The 24,940-nt window shown below is 38.3% G+C and overlaps 1 protein-coding gene across 2 annotated transcripts in view; it reads right to left on the minus strand.

The window, feature by feature from the left end:
* Positions 1 to 394: 394 nt before the first annotated feature.
* Crppa (CDP-L-ribitol pyrophosphorylase A) overlaps positions 395 to 24,940 on the minus strand; it is a 227,560-nt gene continuing 203,014 nt past the window's right edge. For both annotated transcript variants that reach the window (XM_042695811.1, XM_042695810.1), the window contains one exon: positions 395 to 1,053. In XM_042695811.1, the coding sequence (XP_042551745.1) occupies positions 949 to 1,053 (105 nt within the window). In that variant the 3' untranslated portion in view covers positions 395 to 948. The remainder of the gene's footprint in view (positions 1,054 to 24,940) is intronic.

The following is a 24,940-nucleotide window of genomic DNA, read 5'->3' on the forward strand; positions in this document are numbered from 1 at the left end:
GATGGCACTAAATCGCAGTCCTCTCACAATCTCAACCTCTTGAGTAGCTAGGAGTGTAAGTGTAAGCCATTGCCATTAGCACTCAGACCTCCTTCAAACTAACTCAGAAAAAAGAGAGCCTCTACAAAATAATGTAAGTTAACAATAGGTTTATAAGCCAAAGAAAACAATTTTAAAATAATAGAGAAGAGAAGATGATCACAACCTCTTCCTGAAGAGCAGAAAGCAACTTTTGAAATTCTTTAGAATGGTGGGGGACTGGGCAGGTGGCTCAGTGGTAGAGTGCTTGCCTTGCATGCATGAGGCCCTGGGTTCCTCAGCACCACAAAAGCAGAAAAAAGCTGGAAGAGGCGAGGGAGCTGAAGAGCTGAGGGATAGCGCCCAGGCCCAGAGTTCAGGCCCATGACCGACCAAAAAGAAAGAAAGAAAGAAATTATTTCAAATGGTTCCATTTCATTAACCCTGTATTTTAAGTTGTAGAAAATTTCAAAATAAGACAACACAAAACTTCACCTGGTAAGAGCACAATCCTAGAAAGAAGAATAGCTCTGAATGGTATTATCCATTAGCTTCATTGTAGTTGCATATTAATAAGCATACAGTTAATACATGACATACTCTAAATGCTTGTTCTTTAAAGGAAGAGCTCACACTAATCATGATTTCAAACCTTTTGGCCTTTGTGAAAAGATTCTTTATATGAAGGCCGTTATTCTCCACTCATGTACTCTTTTCTGGTTGAAGTGATTTGTGTAATGATATATGTAATTTCATAGATACAAGCACTGTCCATAATCCAAGCACCCTAACCTCCAAAGACAAGATAGAGAAAATAACTATCATTCTACCATATACACCAAGAGAAGTGGAGGTGGGCAATCAAACACCACACAGCTGCTTAGATAAGCACTTTCAGAAGCTTCATTGGTGATGTTCTGCCTATGTTCTTCATGCTACTAGTAGCTGACCAACAAGTGCAGAGCTTCTTTCTTTAATTAAGGAAGCAATAATGATGGCTCCTTGTCTTAAACTCTCCTGAAGCTTCTGTTCACCCTAAAAAAAAAATAAAGGAAAAAGCAGTCATTATGTCACAGAAAGAAAATGTAGCATACATTCAATTGGGTAAGAAGACATTCAGTAAGATCAGCTACTTTCTGGACTTGGCATTTTGTTACTTCAGACCCTAGCCGCCAGCATGTTCTCCATCCTTTAAAAATGGAAGAAAAGAATCTGCAAGCTCATTTTTATTATAGACCAAATGACAACATCTGCCAAAAGTATAAAGAAAGCACTGACACACCTGCAAATATTAACAGAGGGAAACAAGAAATTCTTTTCCCTATATCTGTTCTCCGGTTGATTTTGGCCATCCAGGGAATTATGAATATTTCCTTGATGGTGGGAACCTTGTCTTCTCTTGTTTCTGAGTGTTCTCTAACATCCTTATGTGCTTTTTGTGAGCAGTGGTGAAGGGGAAAACTTACTGTTTGTGAACAATCGAATTCATTAGGTGAGGTATCTTACCAGTTGTTAATATGTGGTTTCTGCCTATGAAATCATACTACCTACAAATTAGTTTTTTAGGCTTCTCAAAGGTGTGAAGAGAAAGTTGAAACAAAGCTACTTAATATTTTCAAGGTCTCTAAGATACATCTCTATTTGAAGGGTGGCCAAACTTAATTATCATCCTTAATGTCTCATCTCTAAACCCACTGTGTCTCCAGAACCCACTGCATCTACTTTCCTGTTGTTTACTGCATCCTTAGATATCAAGGTCTGGCATTACAGAGGTTGCCATTCAGAGAGCCCTGACAGCATGACAATTCTGTCCTCAGTTAATAGGACAGTATCGTGAACACCCTCCCTCCAATCGTGTCTTTTCTTCTCATTACGCAGTTCAAATACCCACCTTGAAATGTAGACTTGATTCTATTACTCTTCTACCTAAAAATCCTCTAAAGGCTACGGTCCAACCTCCGGACACTGTCTCACCCTGCTCTTTGGTAATAAAGAGTCTTTTATTTTCCCAGATTCATGACATAACTTTAAAACCAGTCCGTTCTGCAAGCCACATACAATAATCACCTACACAGGCTTTCCTCCCTTTTGAGCTTCTTTCCCTCTTCATCAGTGGATTCCTTTGCCAGAAAAGTTTCCCCACATTCTTCTTCTTACTCTAGTTCCTACTAGTGGTTCAACCCAGATGTCCATGATTCTCCAAAGCTACTTGGCTACTATCCCAGCCAGCTCAGTGTGGATGAGAAACTGTCTCCACAGCTGGGAATCCCTTCGGTCTACCAGATTTTAATAATCTTTTTCTTTTCCCTCCCTCCCTCCGTCTTCCCTCCCTCCCCCACCCCTCTCTCTCTCTCGGCGCAAGTTCTGGGGCTTGAACTCATCTTGGGTACTGTCCTTGAGCTTTTTTGATCAAGGCTAATGCTCTACCACTTCCAACTCTGTGCTCATGAATTGGAGATAAAGAGTCTCACAGACTTTCCTGTAAGGGCTGGCTTCAAACAGCAATCCTCTGATCTCAGCTTCCTGATTAGTTAGAATTACAGGCATAAGCCACCAACACCCAGCCATTTTAATAATCTTTTCAACTGAATATCTCTTCTACTAGATGATGATTCTGGCGCATAAGGAATTTTTCATTCAATCTCTGAATATGGACACTTAGCTCAATGCCAACCACATGTGGTACTCTAAATTATGAGGAAATCAAAGCAAAGAAGGCTCTATAATAGAGATATCATTCCCCTAATTCATCTGTTGACAATAACTGCTATTTGGTTATTGTGTTGACTCATATTTGCATATATAGCATAAAGGCTGGAAATTCTCCTAGCTCACCCCCCACCTTCCCACCTCTGCCTCCCTAGCAGCTTGAGTGCTGAGCACCATCTGTGAGCATGATGACAGGAAGCTTGCTGAGCCTGAGCTGCTCTTTTCCATCCATTTTCCTGACTGGATTCTAAGTGGTGGAACATGGCAAGACTTACTCAAATGGTAACTGTGTTGTTTGTTGCAAGTCAGTTTCACAGTATGGTCTTTCAAACATGTCCCTGCTTTCCAGAATATCACAAGGCCTAAGTTACGTATCAACAAATCATTCTAGTGGTTAGGCCTAAATATATATATATAAAATATAGCTATAGTTATATATCCTTATGCAAAATATGTATGATCCATGTAATATCACTCACTCATAAACACAGAAATAAGGATTCTAAAACTGAACAAAATTCAAACTATTAGTATGATGATCAATTAAGTACAGTGATGCAGTGTTATCTCTCATTACATTGAGACAAAACATAGATGATAAAATTAAAGCCTCTTCTTTTAAAAATAAACAGAAAAATCTTTTTAGCCCTTACAAACCAGGTTATGCTTGTCAAAATAAAGTAACTCAGTCACAAATGAAACTAAGGAAGTGTCTGAAATCCCAGCATTAGAAAAAAACTCCTATTTTGTACCTTAGACTAAATCTTCAGTAATCATGTAGCAGCTCTGTAACTTACATATTTTAGTCAAGAATTTAAGGTTTTTTTCTCAGATTACTTCTGCTCCTTTATAGTCTACATTTTGAAGGATTAGGATTCAGTGAGAAGACACTCTTTTTTCTACTTATTATTTTCTTCTTCTGCTTAAGTGAATTCAATCATTTTACTCCTAGAAAATATGGAAACTTAAAAACTGCTTAAAACCAAGTGTGGAAGGACATGCCTGAAATATCAACACTAAGGAGGCAGAGCAAAAAAGATTGACTGTTCAAGACCAGCGTGGGCTACATAGTGAAATCCTGTTGCTAATTAAATAGTTTGTTAATAAAAGTCAATTAATAAAAATCGATGAAAACTGACTAAACACAATATAAGTAATGTATATATTTAGAAGATTATATTATCTGCAAAGATCAGATTTTAACTCATCTCAAAATTCTGTGTGTCTTTATAACAATACAACACAGTGAAAAGCAAAATGAAATATTTGTCTTGAACAAGTGTTTCTTTGATGATTACCACTTACCTATATATTCAAACCCTATCTACACTAAGATATATCACTCTAGTTAGAAAAAAATTTTAAAGCAAAAATGGTGGCCTCAGAACATGCAGAAAGGTAACTTTTGTACACCGTTGTTGGGAATGAAAACTAGAACAATATGATGTTCCTCAAAATATATTAAAAATATAAATTTCCATCAATTTGACTACTAGGTGGTAATCAAAGAAAATAAAATTCTCTCAGAAGATATCTCTACTTCACTGCAGCATTATTCACAATAACCAATCTGGGAAATCAACCTAAAAGCTCATGAATAAATGCATGGATAAGGTGGAAGACATACAATGGAATACTACAAACCTACTAAAACTGGGAGCTAATTGGCTTTTGGGGTGGGTATCATGGCATAGATAAAAACACAGTCCTCTGTGAATACCAAATATAGAGGTTTAATGTTAAATAAAGCAAATTAGGACAGTCAAAACAATGAAAATTCATACTGAATGTACCCTGGATATGTGTCTGGCCTTCCTCAATAAAAACCTATAATCCTACTCTATGAGGGAAACATCAGCAAAAAAAAAAAAGAAATCTCAAGAAGGGAACTCTGAGAACATAGGTCCAGGAAGTCCCAAAACTATCAGAGTCAACAAAGAAGCAAAACGGTTAATCTGAAATATTTGAGCTGGAGAAAGGGAGGCTGGATTGATCCATGAATGTTATGAAAAGGTATGGAAATATCACACTGAACCCCATCAACATGTAAAACTAACACATGTTAATAAACCTTTAAGGAATAATAAAAAACAAAAGCCTCCCAACAGCAACAAAGCCAGGGAAAGTAATAAACGATTACAAACAAAAAGACATGACAAATAAAAGTTATGCTGTATACTATAATAAAAAATGCATTAAGTAAAAGTTAAAAAAAGCTAAAAATAGTATGGATTTGTTAATAATAATTTATTAGACCAGAGACCAATGGCTCACACCTGTAATACTAGATGCTTGAGGGGCTAATGTGAGGAATCGCAGTTTGAGAGCAGCCTCAGTAGAAGAGTTTAACTACATGTCAAAAATAATCAGCAAAAAGTAGGATTGATGGGATGGCTCAGGAAGTAGCATGCCAACTTAGCAAGTACAATACCCTAACTTCAAATCACAGTACCATCATTCATATATGTGTGTGTGTGTGTGTGTGTGTGTGTGTGTGAGTGTGTGTGTGTGTGTGTATATGCACATATGTACACAAACATATATAGCATTGATATCTATATGATATATCTAGATAGACAGACATATGTCAGTGTGGGCTCATTAATTATCATAAATGAAACATACAGCTTTCTTAATCTCATTTTTAAAAGTTTTTTCTTTATTTAAAAAGTATTTTTTGTATCATAATCACACACTTTGAGCACCTTTGACTCCTTCAATCCTTTGTGAGCTCCTAATTCTGTGTGTACTCAGGGAGAGACTGGAAGGAGTCTTGCATAGCATCCATGCTAGAAAGGACAGCCAGTAGGGATTTCAAGGGCCCACCCCCCTCTGTGCATGTGGAGAAAATTAGATTCAAGTCCAGAGAGAAGAAAAATTCCGGTGAACACCCATGACTTTCAGTTGAGATCCCTAACCAGCTAAGACTACAGCCAGAAAAGAAAAGGCAAAACTGAACTAGACCTGCCCAAAAAGTTTCAACATATTTCACAAGATCAAATTTATCTCCTAGTGATACAACTGCTTGCCAGAACCAATTTTTGTATTCTTTAGAGGAGGCTAAAATAGTCTACAGCCTTGATAGCGTTTTGTAACTGAATTGTGACAGACAATAAAATATTACCAAACAAGCAAAGAAGCAGAAGGCAAGACACAGAAAAATGTAACTCCTAATCAAGGGGGAAAAAAACTGAAACAGATCCAGAAATAATACATCTATTGAAATCAGCATGCAAGGGTTTTTAGATCACTATGGTTTACTGCGTTATAAAATAGAGGAAGAGATCAAACTGTTGGTGGAAATGCGTAATTAAAATATAAATAAATAACATTTTAGAATTGTAAAAGAGAATACTTGAAATTAATTGGGATGGCTTATCATGAGAGAGGCTCACAAAAGATATTACTAATCCTAAAGATAGCTAAAAATAATATGCGAGCAGAGGCACAGTGAGAAAAAATTCTGCAGAAATTTTATCAGAATCATTTCAAATCCTCATAGTTATATTACCATTCCATTTTCCTATCTTTTCCTATCTCTTCTTTATCTTTTGGAAGCCTCTTTCTACCACCACCTAGAAAACTGTTTGGAACATTTCGAAAACTACATTTTGGTTCTCAGAACAGTCCAGTCATCTGGGAATATTATTTTTCACTGAACAAATTTTTCAAAAAGTCAACTCCACTCTTAAAGAAACAATACTGTGTGATGCAGAAAATACATGTCAGCCTAGTCTAAGGGCATCATTACTATCTCTGGACAAATGAAGAAGAGGGACTCAGCACAGTGACAGCAGAATGTGCCAGAATAATTGCTGAACATGATAGAACTGAAGAATGAGAGAACAGAAGGAAAACCACAGCATCCAGAATAGACAAGACAAACTTTTGGAATAGAATGACTGATTCCGACAATGACACATTAGAGTCATAACTTAGGCCATACAAAAATTTTCCACGAAAAGTGACCACCCAAATTCCCACATTAAAAATAAAGCAAGCTGAGTGTCAATGGCTTGTGCTTGTAATTCTAGCCACCCAGAAGGGTGAGATCTAAGGATCAAAGTTCAATGCCAGCCTAGGCAGGAAACTCTGTGAGACTCATTTCCAATCAATCACCAAAAAGTTGGAAGTAAAGCTGCAGCTCAACTGAAAGAGTGCTAACCATGTGCAAAATAAACTCGGGATGCTCTCCTTAGTTCAAGCCCAGGACCAACAAACACACACATAGACAGAAGAAAAACACCCAAATTAAAAGAGTTTATTTACACTCTGAAACCATACCCACCAGAATCAGGATTACACATGCCTCCTCAACTTCCTGGTCATAAGGAGCAAAACTGTAAATGCTACACTAGAGTTCACATATTCTCTCACAAAAAAATGTAAAGCCTATACTTGTTGAATCTAAGAAAAAGAGGTTACTTAATGTTAGAAGAACCTATGAGATGTGTATAAGTGATGTGTATGTGAAATGTGAATTTTCCTCAAATCTAAATTATTGCTATAGCTATCATTACTTCTTTAATTACCCTGTCAACTGTATAACAATGACAGTTTATAGTTTAAAAACTTTAAGCTCTGTCCTCTCATAAAAGAATAAAAGTTCAACATACAGTTGAAAATATAGCGCTCATTCATTTTGTTGAAAACAACTATATTGTAGCAAAAATTAAAACATTCTGAAAAGAGAAAAAGTGTACTCTGTGGTACTCAGTTTCCTGAAAATATGAGGGAAAGAATATCAACTGTTGCCGGGCGCCGGTGGCTCATGCCTGTAATCCTAGCTACTTCAGGAGGCTGAGATCTGAGGATTGCGGTTCAAAGCCAGCCCGGGCAGGAAAGTTCGTGAGACTCTTATCTCCAATAAACTACTAGAAAACCGGAAGTGCTGCTGTGGCTCAAGCAGTAGAGCGCTTGCCTTGAGCTGAAGAGCACAAGGACAGCGCCCAAGCCCAGAGTTCAAGCCCCACAACCGACAAAAAAAAAAAAAAAAAGACTATCAACTGTTAATAAGAGTTATTTAAGGATTATGGAGTTATAGCGAATTTCATTTCTGCTTTATGATTTACTATCTATACATTTTTCCTTAATGAGCATATTTTGTTTCTTACAAGAAACCAAATAATTTCATATTCAGTTTAAAGGTTGTTTAAATATAGAGACTTAAAGTGAATTTAAAATCATGTCAAATCAATATTATGGGAAAAATTTCAAATTTCTAGAGAATACTTACTTCTCTCCATAAATACCTTCAAAATCTGTACAAAGACTTTTTGCATGAAAATTCTAATCTTCACCAATAGCTCCCCTCCAAAGAACCATATTAATAAGCCACAAAGATTTACTTTTATGTTGACCAAGTTATTAAAAATATTATGAAAGTCAGACTAAGAGTAACAAAATTTGTCCTTAATATTACTTAACTTATAACAATTTTTCATTGATAACTTCAAGAATTTGTCAACAGTTGGATTTTAAGAATATTAGGAAAAATATAAAAAGCGTTAGAACGTTACTTAAATGTTTTCACCCACAAACAAAATTATTTAGGATTAAAATTCATTGCAAGTTTTACTTAGAGATGTTTTCCTAGTTAAGTCTATGCAATTTATAATTTCAAGAGTAGGTTGAAATAGTACTGTGATTGGATACATCATACACAGAGAAAAGTTGAATCATCGCTACCTTTTTAAGAGATAGGATAATTGATTCTAAGTAAAATTGCTGATTCTAGTAAAATCGTTTTGCCAGTGGAATTCTGTACAGTACTTTGGTATTTATATATATATATGTGGGGGGGGGTTGTTGTTTTGTTGTTGTTGTCTTTAGTATGGTAAGTTTTGAAGGAGAAATTCTTCCAGGACTTCTAAGTATTGGCAAGCTTTGTGGGAAACAGAAGTTTGTGTTTGTGCCTTTGTGTGTGTGCGCCCATACATCAGTACTGGGGCTTGAACTCAGGATGTAGGTTATGTCCCTTATCTTTTTTCACTCAAAGCTAGCACTCTACCAGTTGAGCCACAGCTCTGTTTGGGGCTTTTTTTGGTGGTGAATTACAGATAAAGAGTCTTTTCCAGCTGGGCTGGATTTGAACCACAATGTGCAGATCTAAGACTCCTGAATAGCCAGGATTGCAGATGTGAGTCACTGTCAATTGACTAAGAAAATTCTGTAAGGATACAGAAGTCTGGGAGTGGCAGCAGCACCGGCATAATTGCTAGCAGCTCTTCTTTTCCTTCCTCTCGAGCTTCACCTTAACAAAAGCTGAGTTCCCACAAGCGAATCACTCTCTGGCCCCTACAAGTACCCCAGTGCTGGGCTGCCTGTGACGTCTAGGCTTCCCCAAGCCCTTCGTTACTAACTTACTGCCTCTTCCCACTGTTACAAAAAGCCAGCTTTGAACATGGAAGCCTTTTTGAGAAGTAAACTTATTGTAATATTGAATCTTTTTAAAGATTGAATTGAATTTCATTTCATCTCATCACTCTACTACACAGATTTCAGTACTTGAAGTGTAGTTACATTTATGTTAGGCTGTTGGAATCAAATTTTTGTAGGCTTTGCAGAAGTCTGTCTCAAAGAATAGCAGGAAAAGCTGTGATGTCATTGTTCTCTACATCTTTATGGACAACCTGAAAGGAAATTTTTAAAGATATTCATCCTCCATACACAACACTCCTAAAGAACACAGTGTATTTTTGTCAGAGGAGAACTATAAAGTTAAAATGTGTGCATTTATATTTAGGTTTCAGATGTCTCAGAAGATTACACAATCCTTCTGGAACTGTAAACATTGTGCTGTCTGAGCAAATTCCATACCTAATACCCAGTTCAATTTCCATGAGCTACAAAACTGTTCTAAAATTCAGATTGCGTGTAGTCAGTCAGTAATATCACGTTTTCATCTTTGTTTAGTAAACTCGTGAAGATTATTCTCTAAATGTTACAAAATTTCAAAACATAACTTATAACTATATTTATACATAAGCTCATGTGTCTTTAACCATACCATATACAACAATACAAAAATCACAAGTGGCAGACTTTATAAACTTTTATCCACCTTCTTATAGTGATATGATTATTAATATCATCACTAATATCAAATCAATATGATTTGAAGCTAATTCTCTTTTTTATCAGGTTATTCATAGGGAAGAAAAAAATTAGTGGTGATATACTGTCCTCTAGTGGAAAGGGACAAAAATATTCAGTTTATAAAAGTCCAAAATCTAAAGAACAAAGCAGTCAGCCATTGGGATTTGCAAAAACAAAATAGCCTCCTCCAAATGAAAACATTTCCCCCTTGCTCCTTTGAAATAACTGTCTTTTAAATTTTAGATTAAAAAATACTAACATTCCTGCACTAGTAACTCTTATCTTATTTAATCAGGAAGCTGAGACCTGGAGGATCAACAATCTAAGCCAGCTATGGCAGAAAAGTCACTAAAACACCATTTTCAGTTAACAAGCAAAATGATGGATTGTGGTAGGATTCAGTAGAAGAGCTCTAGCTATGACAAAGAAAACCTAGCAAACATGGGACCCCAGAGTTCAAATTCAGGTATTGTAAAATACTAGTGAAAATATACTTTTCTTTACGGATTACTACTCATATGTGAATTTTTTTGGCCTAACAAGGGACCTTATACTAGTGTTCAATAAATATTTGTGGAATAAAATAACTAAGGACTAAACAACACCACACACACACACACACACACACACACACACACACACTCCCTTATGGATACTTTGCTGAATAGGAACACAGAGCAGAGATAAAGACCCAGATTACAGTGGCATAAAATGTGGGTAGACAAAAGCACCAAGATGTATGATCCTAGAAATAAGCAGTTATTGTATAACTTGCCACAGTATCGAATTTATAATATCAATTCCACTTTAATAAATCAAAAAAAGTGGTCTTGTATGTCATGTCCTTTGTAAGTATCATGACTATTTTCCTCCAACTCCATACAGCCAAATGCCACCATGTTCTTCTAGATTCCTACTATGAGATACTTAACCGGTCATACTGCACCATCTTATACCAGCTTTCCTTCAGCATTCCCTAACTGGCCAGTTTTAGCAGTAGCGCCTCCACAGAGTCGCCATTTTCACTATCTCGAACCCCATTGTTCAATAGTACATCTTATAGCTGTCATGGATAACCAAGCTAATCCAGCCTTCCATTGAAAATCTCACAGAACTGCAGCCCCCATTACCTTGGCCCAGTGAAAAGGCTTCTCAACAGTCATTTTCCTTTTTTTTTTTAATTGTGAAAAAACTGTACAGCGGGGTTACAATTACATGGGCAAGATAATGAGTACATTTCTTATCAAGCGTTGCATCCTCCTCCTTTGTTTCCCCTTCACATCCCTTCCAAGCCTCTTCCCGCCCCCCCACCCAATCCTCTCCGCCCCTCCGCCCCCCACACCAAAGTTGTAAAGTTCGTTTTCGACATAACGACTTGTACATCTCATTGTTGCAACGGGTCCACCTGTATCCTTATTTAAACGACTTGTTTTTCCCCTTCCCCTCCACAAATTATACCAACATCAAATACAGTGAAAGTAGGGGTTATACTGTGGGGGAGGGACATACAAAGCAACAAAGAAATAGTCATATAAATGTGTTAGAAACAATCACATGAAAGAAAAAAACATTTAAATACATATCTTAGGGTTCATTTCCCTAACATCACCTTATCTGACCTTTTCTGCTTAACTTAGACATATACTAGATATTGCAAATAAGGGAAACCATGGGACCTATGTTTCTTTGGGCTTGGCTTACTTCACTTAATATAATTTTTCATTTTCCTTATGGACATCAATTCTCAAAGTCCCAGATGTCCCGGCCTTTTCTTCTTTTTCTCTTTTTCCACCTATTTACTGGGAGAGAGAAGCTGCGCAGATGTGGGCAGCAGGAGAGGCACCGCAGGGAAGAGAAGGGGTCACGCTTGCCAGACTGGACAGGCCTAAAGGCACTTCCCAACAAACATCCAGAACGGGATTTCCTCTTCTCCAGAGTTCGATTCTTCGTGTTCACTCTCCACTCGGGATTCTGGAGACCAACAAGAGGATCCTTCAGTCTTCCGTCTTCTCCCCCTCGCGGCAGCCACGGAGAAGGGAGCTGCTTTTCCGATTCCTCTGGGAGACTGGACGGCAGTGCTGCTCCCCTGCCCTGGTCCCTCTTTCCCTCTTACTGTTTCTTCAAGCATTTTCTCATTTCCCGCCCAATATCGTTGCAATGAACAAAAAGTTTCAGCATGTGGTGATTTTTGTGACACTCCTTAAGTTAAGAAAGATGTTGCATTCTGCGGTGTGCAAGTGTGGAGATGAGTCAGGATGCATCCTTCTGAGCCGGGTGCTGCGAGCCCCCCGCTCCCCCCCTTCATTTCCCTCCCCCCCACCCTGCCACCCCGGACCCAAGGAACGCAATAGCCCTAGGCAGCGACCCCACTGGGCCCTGTAATGGCTTTTTCTGAAGTCATCTATTCAGCTGTGAGACAGCAATTTTTGTTATAGTGTTTTCCTCCAAATTTGTTGCTAGTATCTTTAAGTGGGTCATATTTTCTCAGATAAATTATAGGACACTAACAGAGAGGTCTCCTAAACTGTACTCTAACCTCAAACAACAACAAATGTTCAGGAGTCAGTGGTTCACACCTGTGGTCCTAGCTACTCAAGTGACTGAGATCTAAGGACTGTGGTTTAAAGCTAACCTGGGCAGGAAAAGTCCATGAGACTCACCAATTAACCAGCAAAAAAGCCAAAATATGGAGCTCTAGCTTAAGAGGTAGAGTGTTAGCCTTGAGTAAATTCACTGTCCAGGCCCTGAGTTCAAGCCAAATGCCAGCATTCGTGCACTCACACAGAAGTCCATAGTATATAGTAAATTAGTGTTTACTAACTTGATTGATTATTTAATTTTATAAAGTTCTGGCTTGATAGATGACCATTAAGACACCTTGGATATATCAAAAATTTTAGTTAAGTGATAATAATGCAATAGAAATGATTGTCTAAAAATAAGAAAAAAAGTATTTGGAAACCAAAATGAGTGTGAAAAAATGACTTCCTCCCTTATGAAACCTATACGTAAGAAGTAAGCATGAGGAATTATTCAATTCAGGGGAATGAGGCAGATCATGAAACAGAAATTTTCTTGTGCTGCATAGCTAGATGGCTTAGGGCTGTTTCCAGATCATATGATAAATGACAGAAGAGGAAAAATTTACTCAAAGCCTTTCGTAAATTGATGTTGGTGGAATACATATGGAGAAAGTCACTGGAAAGATGTAGAAGAAAATGCCCTGAGTAGAATTAAGATCAGGGTCTGCAGACAGATATTTACTGGCTTACAAAATTAATAAAAGATTATAAAAAAGAAATGTACTCATTATCTTGCCCATGTAATTGTAACCCCTCTGTACAGTACGTTCACAATAAAAAAAAAAATTAAAAAAAAGAAATCATATTCAAATGATTCCTTCACATTTACAGATGAAAGTTCAACTGCTTCCTGTCGATATGGAGTATTTTCAAAAGATAAAATGGGTGAGGTGAGCCGGGAGCTGGTAGCTCACATCTGTAATCCTAGCTACTCAAGAGGCTGAGATCTGAGGATCACGGTTCAAAGCCAGCCCAGGCAGGAAAGTCCATGAAACTCTTATCTCCAATAAACCACTAGAACACCAGAAGTGGCGCTGTGGTTCAAGTGGTAAAGCTCTCCCCTTGAGCTGAAGAGCTGAGGGACAGTGCCCAGGCCCAGAGTTCAGGCCCCACAACCAACAACAAAAAAAAGAAAGAAAGAAAGAAAAGAAAAAAAAGAAAAAAATGGTTGAGGTGAAACTTCTCTAGAAAGCTAAATTCCAGGAAAACAATAGAATTGGAAGACTACATCGTTAAGAATCCTGGCTAACTTTCAGTTCAACAAAAAAGACATTGTGGTATATGAAGGGACTTTGAAGGTACCCAACTAGTGGAGTCTTTCTTAAAGAATAACAAGAAGAGCAATATAAAAATATAAATTAAGGAGAGTTCTCAAGATGGCGACGGGGCAGTAGGGAAACGCCACAGCTCTCTCCAACCAAAAAGAGAGTTCGAGTTCCAACCTTTAATCTCCCCAAGAGACCGACAACAACAAAAAGACGAACACTCAGAGAAAAACCAGAGGTGGAAAATAACAAAAAAAGAAAGAGAGGAAAAGAAGAATTTCAGAACAGAGAAGAGCGAAGACCCCTCCCCCAACCTTTACTGGCCGGGCGGCAGTGCGCCAAGCCGCCGGCCAGCCGGCCCGGCAGGGGCTGCCGGAGCCACAGAGACACAGGGGGCTGCTTGCAGATCACCAGGTACCGGATTGCAGAACAGCGGATCGCCAGGAACAGAGAAACCTACCAGCCGGGAGTCTCCAGGAGGATCCCACCCCACCCATCACTCTCCACCGGAGCGGAGAGGCTCCATCCCGCCAAAGCCGCCCGGCACCAGCAGCGCCACAAAGGGACCTGTCCGCAGACCCACCCGCCCAATCGCGATCGCAACCACCCGGCGGGGGGCCGCCCAACCCAGCCCGCAACCACCCCAACTGAACTCGGACTGCAACAACAACTGACGGACTGCAACAACAACTGACGACCTACAGGGTGAGTACCCATCAGGGGACAGGGAATCCATCAAGGGAGACCAGAGCTGGAGGGAATCCCCAGACCCTGACCTAGACTCCCTACCCCAACACCCGGACCACAGGACCCACTAAAACTGGGAACTGTTCGAGAGCCCCACCAGCCTGTGGAGCACACTCTGCTGGCCAGGCCAGAGCAAGAGCGCCCCGGGAAGGGAGCTTAAATGCTCAAGCCAGGAACAGTGCCCCTGGGTCAAGACTACCAACAGTAGAAGAAATTTGAACTGTGTCCTCCAGGCTGCATAACCAAGGTGGTATACACATTAGCACAGGCCTAACGAGCGCGCTCCAGGCTGGGGCCGGAACCAGGCCAGGGGACCGGCGCCTGAACAAAGCAAAAAGGGTCAGAAGTGGGGCTGTGGCTCAAATGGTAGGGTGCCAGCCCTGAGCTGAAGAGCTGAGGGACAGCACCCAAACCTAGAGTTCAAGCCCACAACCAGCCCAAAACAAACAAACAAAAACACATCAGGAGCCCATAGCAGACTCCAGTATTTGGGAGAGTGCATCCAGAGCATCTGATCTTCCCAAGAGCACCCGCAGGAGCAAACACAAGCAGTCTAGGCGGCTCAACCCTTCCAAAGGCGGGAATTGCTACAGCAGAGAGCTGAGAATCCTAAGTGAATAGCAGCTGGAAATAGGCTCCCAACAGAATCCAGATCAGGCACAGACTCTCTCTACCAATAGAGAATCAGCAACCAAGCAAAGACAGACACACCAAAACAAGATTGAAGAGCAGTCTCCTGAACCCCCATGCGAAAATCACAGAGAAAAATCACAAGGTTTACCACTACCCAGGACAGCAAGCTCACCTCAAAAGCCAGCAGCCACGCAGGGGAGAGCCCCAGTGGGAGCAAAGCAGGAATGGAAGACAAAAACTACATCCAAGGGTTGCTGGAGGCAATGACTCAAGAAATAAAGCGAGAAATGGATCAGAAATTGAAAGAGCACAAGGATGAACTATCAAAAGATATACAGGACATCAAACAAAAATTGGATGCAAAAATAGAAGCTGCACAAACCTCAGTAAGAAGTGAGATAAACGCCAAATTAGAGGTAATGCATACTGATATCACCTCATTGAGAGGTGAGATCAGTACTCTGAGAACCAACATTGAATCCATAAAGGGATCCATTTCCACCATGCAAACCACAATAGAAGCCACGGTCAACAGAGTGAATGAAATGGAAGGTAGAGTGTCAGATACAGAAGACAGAATACACCAACTGGACCAAAAAGTGACAGATATGGAAAAATCACTCAAATTAAACCAAAGGGAAATTCAAGAGCAAGCAGATAATGCTAAAAAATTTAACCTTCGCATAATCGGAGTGGACGAAGGTGAGGAATTCCAGAGCAAGGGAATGCAACACCTATTTAACAAGATAGTCAATGAAAATTTTCCCCACCTCAAAAACGACCATCTTAACTACATCACAAAAGCTTATCGAACACCCAACAAGCAAGATCCCAGGAGAAACACTTCTAGGCACATAATAGTAACAATGATGGATCTGAATAATAAGGAAACAATCCTGCATGCAGCAAAAATGAAGAAGGAGCTATACTACAACGGGAAAAAAATTAGAATCACTGCAGATCTCTCCACACAAACAATGAATGCAAGAAAAGCCTGGGAAAGCACCATACGAGCCCTGAGAGCCAATAACTGCCAACCCAGACTGATATACCCGGCAAAGCTAGCATTCACATTCGATGGAGAACTGAAAACTTTTAATAGCAAAGAAAAACTAAATGAATACATAAACATTAAGCCAGCATTACAAAGAATTCTAAGAGGGGGGACACAACCTGAAGAAAGCAACCAGGAACTGGGACCTGCCCCAAACAGGCATTACTCAAAGTCTAACTGAGCAAGCACAGGAGGAAAGGAAAGAAGAAAAACTTAGGAAAACGGAATGGCAGGGACAACAATGCATCTCTCTATACTTTCTCTTAATATAAATGGGCTGAATTCGCCAATTAAAAGAAAACGAACTGAGGACTGGATCAGAAAACAAGACCCATCCATCTGTTGCCTTCAGGAGACCCACCTCTCAGCCAAACATACAAACAAACTCAGAGTGAAGGGGTGGAAAAGGATCTACCAATCAAATTCCCCCAATAAGAAAGCAGGTGTAGCTATCCTGATATCTGACAAAATAAACTTTTCATTAAAATCAGTACAGAAAGACAAGGACGGACACTACATATTAATAAAGGGAACAATCCAAGAGGAGGATATAACCATCATCAACTTATATGCCCCAAATATCGGTGCACCCAGATATGTTAAACAAATGCTCTCAAACTTACAGAATAAAATAGATCCCAATACGATAATACTAGGAGACTTTAACACGCCACTCTCACCAAAGGACAGGTCTACCAACCAGAGGATTGGCAAAGAAGCTACCGAATTAAGTGAGGCCATACTTCAAGCGGAATTAACTGACATCTACCGAGTATTTCACCCTAAAACAACACAGTACACATTCTTCTCAGCAGCTCATGGAACTTTCTCCAAAATAGACCATATCATAGTTCATTCAAGGAACTTAAGCAAATACAAAGGGATCGACATAATCCCCTGTATCCTATCTGACCACAGTGGAATCAAGCTAGCTCTCAATAACAAAGCATACCGCAGAAATTTCTCTAATACATGGAAATTGAACAGCACACTCCTTAACAAGGCCTGGGTAACAGAAGAGATCAGAGAAGAAATAAAGCATTTCCTAGAACTCAATGAAAATGAAAACACCTCACAAAGAAACTTGTGGGACACAGCAAAAGCAGTCCTGAGGGGCAAATTTATTGCCCTCAGTGCCCACATCAAGAGAATGGAGACAGACCAAGTAAATAATCTCATGTTGCAACTAAAACAGCTAGAAAAACAAGAAAAAATGGGACCTAAAGCTACTAGACGAAGCCAGATAACCAAATTGAGAGCAGAGATTAACCAATTAGAAAATCAGAAAACCATAACCAAAATAAACCAAACAAAAAGCTGGTTCTTTGAAAAAATAAACAAAATTGATGGCCCGTTGGCAAGATTAATTAAAAAAAGAAGAGAGGAAACCCATATTAATAGGATTAGGGATGCCACGGGAAACATCACAACACGTACCCAAGATATCCAAACAATTCTAACAGACTACTTTCAAAAGCTATACTCTCTAAAGGAAGAAAATCTGGCGGAAATGGATGCATTTTTAGAGAAATACAAGTTACCCAAACTGAGCAAAGAAGAAGTTAACCAATTAAATAAGCCAATATCCTATAATGAGATACAGGAAGCTATCAAAAGTCTTCCAACAAAAAAAAGCCCAGGACCAGATGGATTCACAGCAGAATTCTATAAGACCTTTAAAGAAGAACTAATACCTATACTCCTCAAGCTCTTCAGAGAAACAGAGAAGGAGGGAGCTATCCCAAACTCATTCTACGAAGCCAATATCACACTCATCCCCAAACCAGGCAAAGACCCAACCAAAAAGGAGAATTACAGGCCAATCTCCTTGATGAACACAGATGCAAAGATCCTTAACAAGATTCTAGCTAACAGAATCCAGAAACACATAAAAAAAATAATACACTATGATCAGGTAGGCTTCATCCCAGAGACACAGGGATGGTTTAACATACGTAAGTCAATAAATGTAATCCAGCATATCAACAGAGCCAAGGTCAAGAATCACATGATTATCGCCACAGATGCAGAAAAGGCCTTTGATAAAATTCAACATTCATTCATGCTAAAAGCTCTGGAGAAAATAGGAATAGAAGGAACATTTCTAAAAACAATAAAAGCCATTTATGACAGACCAATAGCCAATATTATACTTAATGGGGAAAAGCTACAACCAATCCTCCTAAAAACAGGAACAAGGCAAGGATGTCCACTGTCTCCACTCCTCTTCAACATAGTCCTAGAACCCTTAGCCAGGGCAATAAGGCAAGAAAAAGACATTAAAGGGATCCGCATAGGGAAAGAAGAAGTGAAACTATCCCTTTTTGCAGACGACATGATACTATACCTCCACGATCCCAAAAACTCCATCCCCAAACTTTTAGAAATCATAAGTCACTTCGGCAAAATAGCAGGATACAAAATAAACCCACAAAAATCAGTTGCCTTCCTATACACTGATAACGCACAGGAAGAGAGGGAAATAAAGGGAGCAACCCCATTCACAATAACCTCCCAAAAAATAAAATATTTAGGAATTAACCTAACCAAAGATGTAAAAGAACTATTTAATGAGAACTATAAAAAGTTAAAGAAAGAAATTGCAGAAGACACTAGGAAATGGAAAGACCTCCCATGCTCCTGGATAGGCCGACTTAATATAGTAAAGATGGTGATACTTCCAAAATTAATATACAAATTCAATGCAATTCCTATTAAAATCCCAATGACGTACATCACTGAAATACAGAAAACAGTCCAAAAATTTATATGGAACAACAAAAGACCTAGAATAGCCAAAACAATTCTAGGGGATAAAGACAATATGGGAGGGCTATCCAGGCCGAACTTCAAACTCTACTACAGAGCTATAATCACAAAGACAGCATGGTACTGGCACAAAAACAGACCCGAAGACCAATGGAACAGAATAGAAGATCCAGATATAAATCCACAGGCCTACAGCCAGCTGATATTCGACAAAGGAGCCAAAGACATACAATGGAAGAAACACAGCCTCTTCAACCGCTGGTGCTGGGAAAACTGGGCAGCCACATGCAGAAAACTAAAAGTGGACCCCAGCCTATCACCATGCACCAACATCAACTCAAAATGGATTAAAGACCTTAACATTAAACCTGAATCTCTGAAACTACTGCAGGACAGAGTAGGAGAGACACTTGAACTAATAGGCACAGGAAGGAACTTCCTGAACAGAGTCCCAGGGTCACAACAAGTTGGAGAGAGACTCGACAAATGGGACTACCTTAAAATAAAAAGCTTCTGCACAGCTAAATCTATCGCAACTAAGCTAGAAAGACAACCAACTAATTGGGAAAAAATATTTACCAGCAATATATCAGACAAGGGGTTAACATCCTGTATATACAGGGAACTCAAGAAACTAATCCCTCCCAAACCTAACAAACCAATTACTAAATGGGCAAGGGAACTAAAGAGGGACTTCTCAAATGAAGAAATAAAAATGGCAAAGAAACACATGAGGAAATGTTCATCATCCCTGGTGGTGAAGGAAATGCAAATAAAGACAACCCTGAGATACCACCTTACCCCAGTCAGAATGTCCCACATCCACAAATCAGCCAACGACAAATGCTGGAGGGGATGTGGAGAAAGAGGAACCCTATTACACTGCTGGTGGGAATGTACACTTATACAACCACTTTGGAAAGCAGTCTGGAGGGTCCTTAGAAAGCTAAAGATTGACCTCCCTTACGACCCAGTCATACCACTTCTAGGCATCTACCCTGAACAACAGGAACCAATATACAAGGACACGTGCACCTCCATGTTTATTGCAGCACTGTTCGCAATAGCTAGGATATGGAAACAACCTAGGTGCCCCACCACAGATGAATGGATCCAAAAATTGTGGTATCTATACACAATGGAATATTATGCAGCCATTAGAAATGACAAAATAATGGCATTTGCAGGGAAATGGATGGAGCTAGAAGGAATCATGTTGAGCGAGGTAAGCCAAGAACGAAGAGACAAACGGTACATGGTCTCCCTCATAAGTGGATGCTAAATCCAAAAGGTTAGTGATACGACAAAACTAACAGGACTTAAGAAACAAAGAACTCCCGCTCATCTGGTTGAACCACTACTAAATATCCTCATGCTGCTGATCACAAATATGGTATATAACATGTGAACACTGTTATATATTACAGACTGTGGTAGACAATTTGCTCCAGGGAAGTTAGAATGAACTTGTGACTTTGAAATTATGTAATCATTTAATCACAATCAAAAAAAAAAAAAAAAGAACCTCGGGGAAGGGAGGGAGGGAGGGGATGGTAGGGAAAACAATGGAGGGGGTAACAATGTTCAAGAGGAAGTGTACTCATAACCTCACTCATGTAACTGTAACCCTCTGTATAGTAGCTTTACAATAAAAAAATAAAATAAAATAAAATAAAAAAAAAAAAAAAAAAAAATATAAATTAAAAACACACTATTCAATGATAAAATAAATAGCCAATGATGACAATAAGGGTGCTGGGCAGAAAAGGAAGTCTTTTAGTCACTCAGTGCTCAGGATATGAAGATGTGAATAAATAGACATGTTTCCTCACTAGTAAACTAGGGAGTCAGGTAAGGCAAATAGATAAGACAAAAAGACATTCACACATACAAACTATGATAGGCCAATTAAGGAGTAACAGAATTTTCCGACACAATTTTTAAACAATAAAATATTCTTAAATGAATAGAAAGTCACAAAAACAAGCAGCAAGTCTCATGTATACATAGAAAACATATATATTAAAACCATTGTTGCCTTAAAGCAAACAAGTTAAAGAATAAGCAATACATGAGATATAGCCAGAGAGAGAATTATTGAAACTAAATGCAGAGTTGTGGAAATTGCTCAAAATGTACTGTCAGAGAAGATAAAGATAAAAGAATTTTGTAGTATCTATTTAATCAGAACTCTAGAAAAGTAAAGGTGAGGAAAAACAAAGATTTTTAAAATTATTATATTTCAGTAGTTGTAAAAAGGAACAATGACGTTTTGAGTGAAAACTTTCTATAAGTTATGGAATATATGAATTCATTCATTAGGAAAAAACAGTGAGGGATAGGATATAGCTCAGTGGCAAAGCACTTGCCTAGGTAGTGAACCAGCCTGAGTTCAATCCCCAGTACCAAGAAAGATAAGACACACACACACACACACACACACAAAGACAATGAATTCCTAAGTGGGTAAAAAAGAGAATAAACAACTAAACAAATCGTGGGGAAAGCACAATTTGTAAAAAGGGAGCACTAAACATAAAGAGAATCTTAAAGTACCTAAAACAAGCAAGTCAAGAGAAAACCAATAATTAGATTTACAGTTATCTTTTTTCAATGAAACAATGGTAGCAAAAAGTACAAATTTTCTCCAAGTGCTAAAACAAAAGGTACAAACTAAGCTTCCGCTGCCCATAGTTACCAAACTAGAAAGTTTTCACCTTCTCACAACACTACGATACAAGAATGAAAATATAAGCTCCCATAAATGAGCAAAATATCAAAGTTCAGCCCTAAAAATTCTGACACTAAAGAATGTAGAAGGAAAATAATCTCAGCATACATGTATCAAAGGCAGGAATAAAAGGACAGTATAGAAATACTTTTTAAATAAGTACATAAATCTAAAAAGGCATTTTCTAAAAACAGTAAATACAATAGCTAAATATTTAAGATAATTTAAAAATCAAAATACAAAATAAGAACTGAAGTATAAAAGATGAGAAGTGGTCAAACTTAAAAATGATCTACAATTAATTAAAGTGTTGGTGGTTAAAATACCTACTTTACTTTGCATATAATAGGATGCATTTACATAGATAGATGTAAATGATTGTATTTGCATATCTGTGCAAAAGTGTTTATAATTAAAGTTTCAAAATATCTGAGAATAAGATGTAAACTTTCTAAATCAGCAGAGAAAGAACAAAAGCAGCAACAAAGTAAAAATGACTACCAACAATAACAACACAGTTGGGGGGCACTTACAGGAATTTCCAGTGGCAGCTTTCTCAACAGTTTCTCCAAAAATAATGAACAGATCAAATAAACCTACACACACACACACACATGTTTTTGGATAATTTAAAGACAGAAATCCCAAAGATCAAAGAGAAAAACCAACAAGTAAAGTTTAAGATGCTCTCATGATTCTGTCCTGTCATGACCTTTTGCAACTCAGGGCAAGTTGGGGAAAAAAAAAAACAACAACAAAACAAGCATAGAAGGAAAAAAAAAGGAGCTAGTAATGGGTACAAAGTGGATCTACACCCAGCCACAGAAAGAATAAGCCTGGTTTAAGCATAAAAATACTAAAAAGTGTGAGGTTATAATCAATATTATTGTGTAGGAAGGGACTTAAAATTATGCTTGATATGTAGGCTTTTCCTAACAGAGAACACACAAGGAAAGAAAACTCAATCTTGGGAAACTGAGGAAGGAGAAAAGAAATTGATCAGGGGAAAAGAAATAAGAGAGAACGCACTAGTGAAATACAAGGGGGAACCAAGCATTAGAGGATAACTTCCCTCTACCCAAAGGCCATCTAATGAAGCTGGATTTTGCTGCACTGACTGCAGAGGGCAGTATTGATTCAGGTATTATATTAAAAAGGAAACGGCAATGAATACAAGAGACCTTAAATATACAATACCAAATAAATAAGATTCAGCAACCTTATTTAATGAACTACCCTCCTTTCCAAATAAACAAAGCAAAAGACTAAGAGATAATGCTCTAAATCCAACAGCATTTTTGTCTAGTTCTGATATTCAGAATTGAGCTACTTTCACACATACTACAATCAATCAGTCAATAAATAAATAAACACAATGAGATCAACCAGGATTTTGGAGTTACCCAAAACTGATTACTAGAAACATCTACTGTACTATGTATAAGTAACTAAAAGGATATAGCAAAGAAAAGAGTCTAACTTGGAAATTGCATTTTGATTCTATTCACTATGAGGTGATACAAGTATTTATTTTAATTAACATTTTTGTTTTCCCCCAAGGCACAACTTAACAATCCTGAAATGATATAGATGTGTATCCTCTATTAAACAAATAAGAAAATATAGTTACAGAGCAGTGTTACATGTAAGGAAAGAAGGAGGCCAAAAAGATTCCATGATAGAGATGTCAGGATGAACTCATTTTTTGCTTTCGACAAATTATACATTACATACAAATACACATATAGAGATAAGTGTGTTTATATGCCTAAGAATAAATAATTTCTTATTCCTATTCATTAGAAGAGTTTATAAACCACATAGCAAGAGCAGAAATCACCCTTAGTGCCCAGCTCTTAGTTTCTAAAGACCATTTCCTAATAAAAGAACTTTGGATTTCGTGGAGAAGTGTTTGGTTACAGGGGTGAATAAAGAAACTATTAAGATGAGTCTGAAATACGTTTAGTTGTCAGAATGTAAGGAAGGGGCAAAACCTGACAAGACCACTATTAAAGACATCAGAAGAAAACAAGAAGAGGCTTGCATTAGTCATGTCTGGGTTGGTTTGAACAACAACAAAAAGAAACTATGAAGCCAAAATCTACACAATAAAACCAGTAACTCATAAGTCCATTGAGATGACTGCGAAGACAGAAAGGAAGGGAAAAGAGTTAGGGAAGGGAAACTAAGTTAACTGATTACATAGAAGAAAGATCTTCCTTAGGATAGAATTCTTCTAATATATTGGGAAGAATAGAAACAAAAATGGTGATTGGACAAGCAACAGCAGATACTAGTCTCCATCAAGGATTGTCAATGTCTGAGCAAAAGTGTGATCAAAGTAACTGTCTTTAAATAGAAGGTCCTGCTGGACTCACACAGCCTCTCAGGAGGCTGAGGTCTGAGGATCGCAGTTCAAAGCCAGCCCCGGCCGGAAAGTCCATGAGACTCTTATCTCCAATTAACCACCAGAAAACTGGAAGTGGCACCGTGGCTCAAAGTGCTACAGCATTAACATTGATCTGAAGAGCTCAGGGACAGCTCCCAGGTCCAGAGTTCAAGACCTCCAATGGACTAAATACATAAAATCTCCTATAAAAATATTCCCTTTAAAAGGAAATAAATTTTCAGAAGACATGACAGACACCACTTGATGATAATCAAGTTAAAATTATCAACATTAAAATCAAAATAATAAGGCTGGCAAATATGTTATCCCCAGCATGATGTACAAGAATAATATAATATCAGTCCTCTATTATCCTTTGAAAAATGCATACCTTGAGTTTCATCAGGAGAAAACAAAAAATAATTACGTTATAGTTATCAAAAGTACAAAAATCATCAAAACCTCAAAGATTCACACGAAGTAAAAGGAGACTAAGAACACCCAATAACAAAATGTAACATGGGTTCCAGAATTGTAGCTTGATTCAGAAAATGGGTATAAATGAGATAAGCCACAAAAATGCAGATTTGAAGGTCAGATAAGTAGAAATGTATAGATGTTGACTTTCTGACTAGATAGTGCACTTGAAGTAAGGAGACTGGGTCTAAGCAATATGCCTTACAACAATATGCCTTATTCTTACAGCCATCTTGGTGCCCTGCTGGGTGGATAGGACTTTCCACATAGCTCTGAAAAACTCTAGAGTTGATAAAAGACATTCTTTGGATTACAAATATATCCAGAGTTGTTAAACTCTAGGAAAGTCTTACTTCCCTTAGATCATTGGTCCCCGAGTTCCACTGATTGTTTCCTTTGCTTTGCTTATATTTAATACCTGTATTAGTTTGCTCATCTGGTTTATTTTGCTTATATTTAACACCTTTA

The sequence above is a fragment of the Dipodomys spectabilis genome, unplaced genomic scaffold (assembly GCF_019054845.1).
Source record: "Dipodomys spectabilis isolate Male_0828 unplaced genomic scaffold, ASM1905484v1 ptg000190l, whole genome shotgun sequence".
Classification (NCBI taxonomy): Eukaryota; Metazoa; Chordata; class Mammalia; order Rodentia; family Heteromyidae; genus Dipodomys; species Dipodomys spectabilis.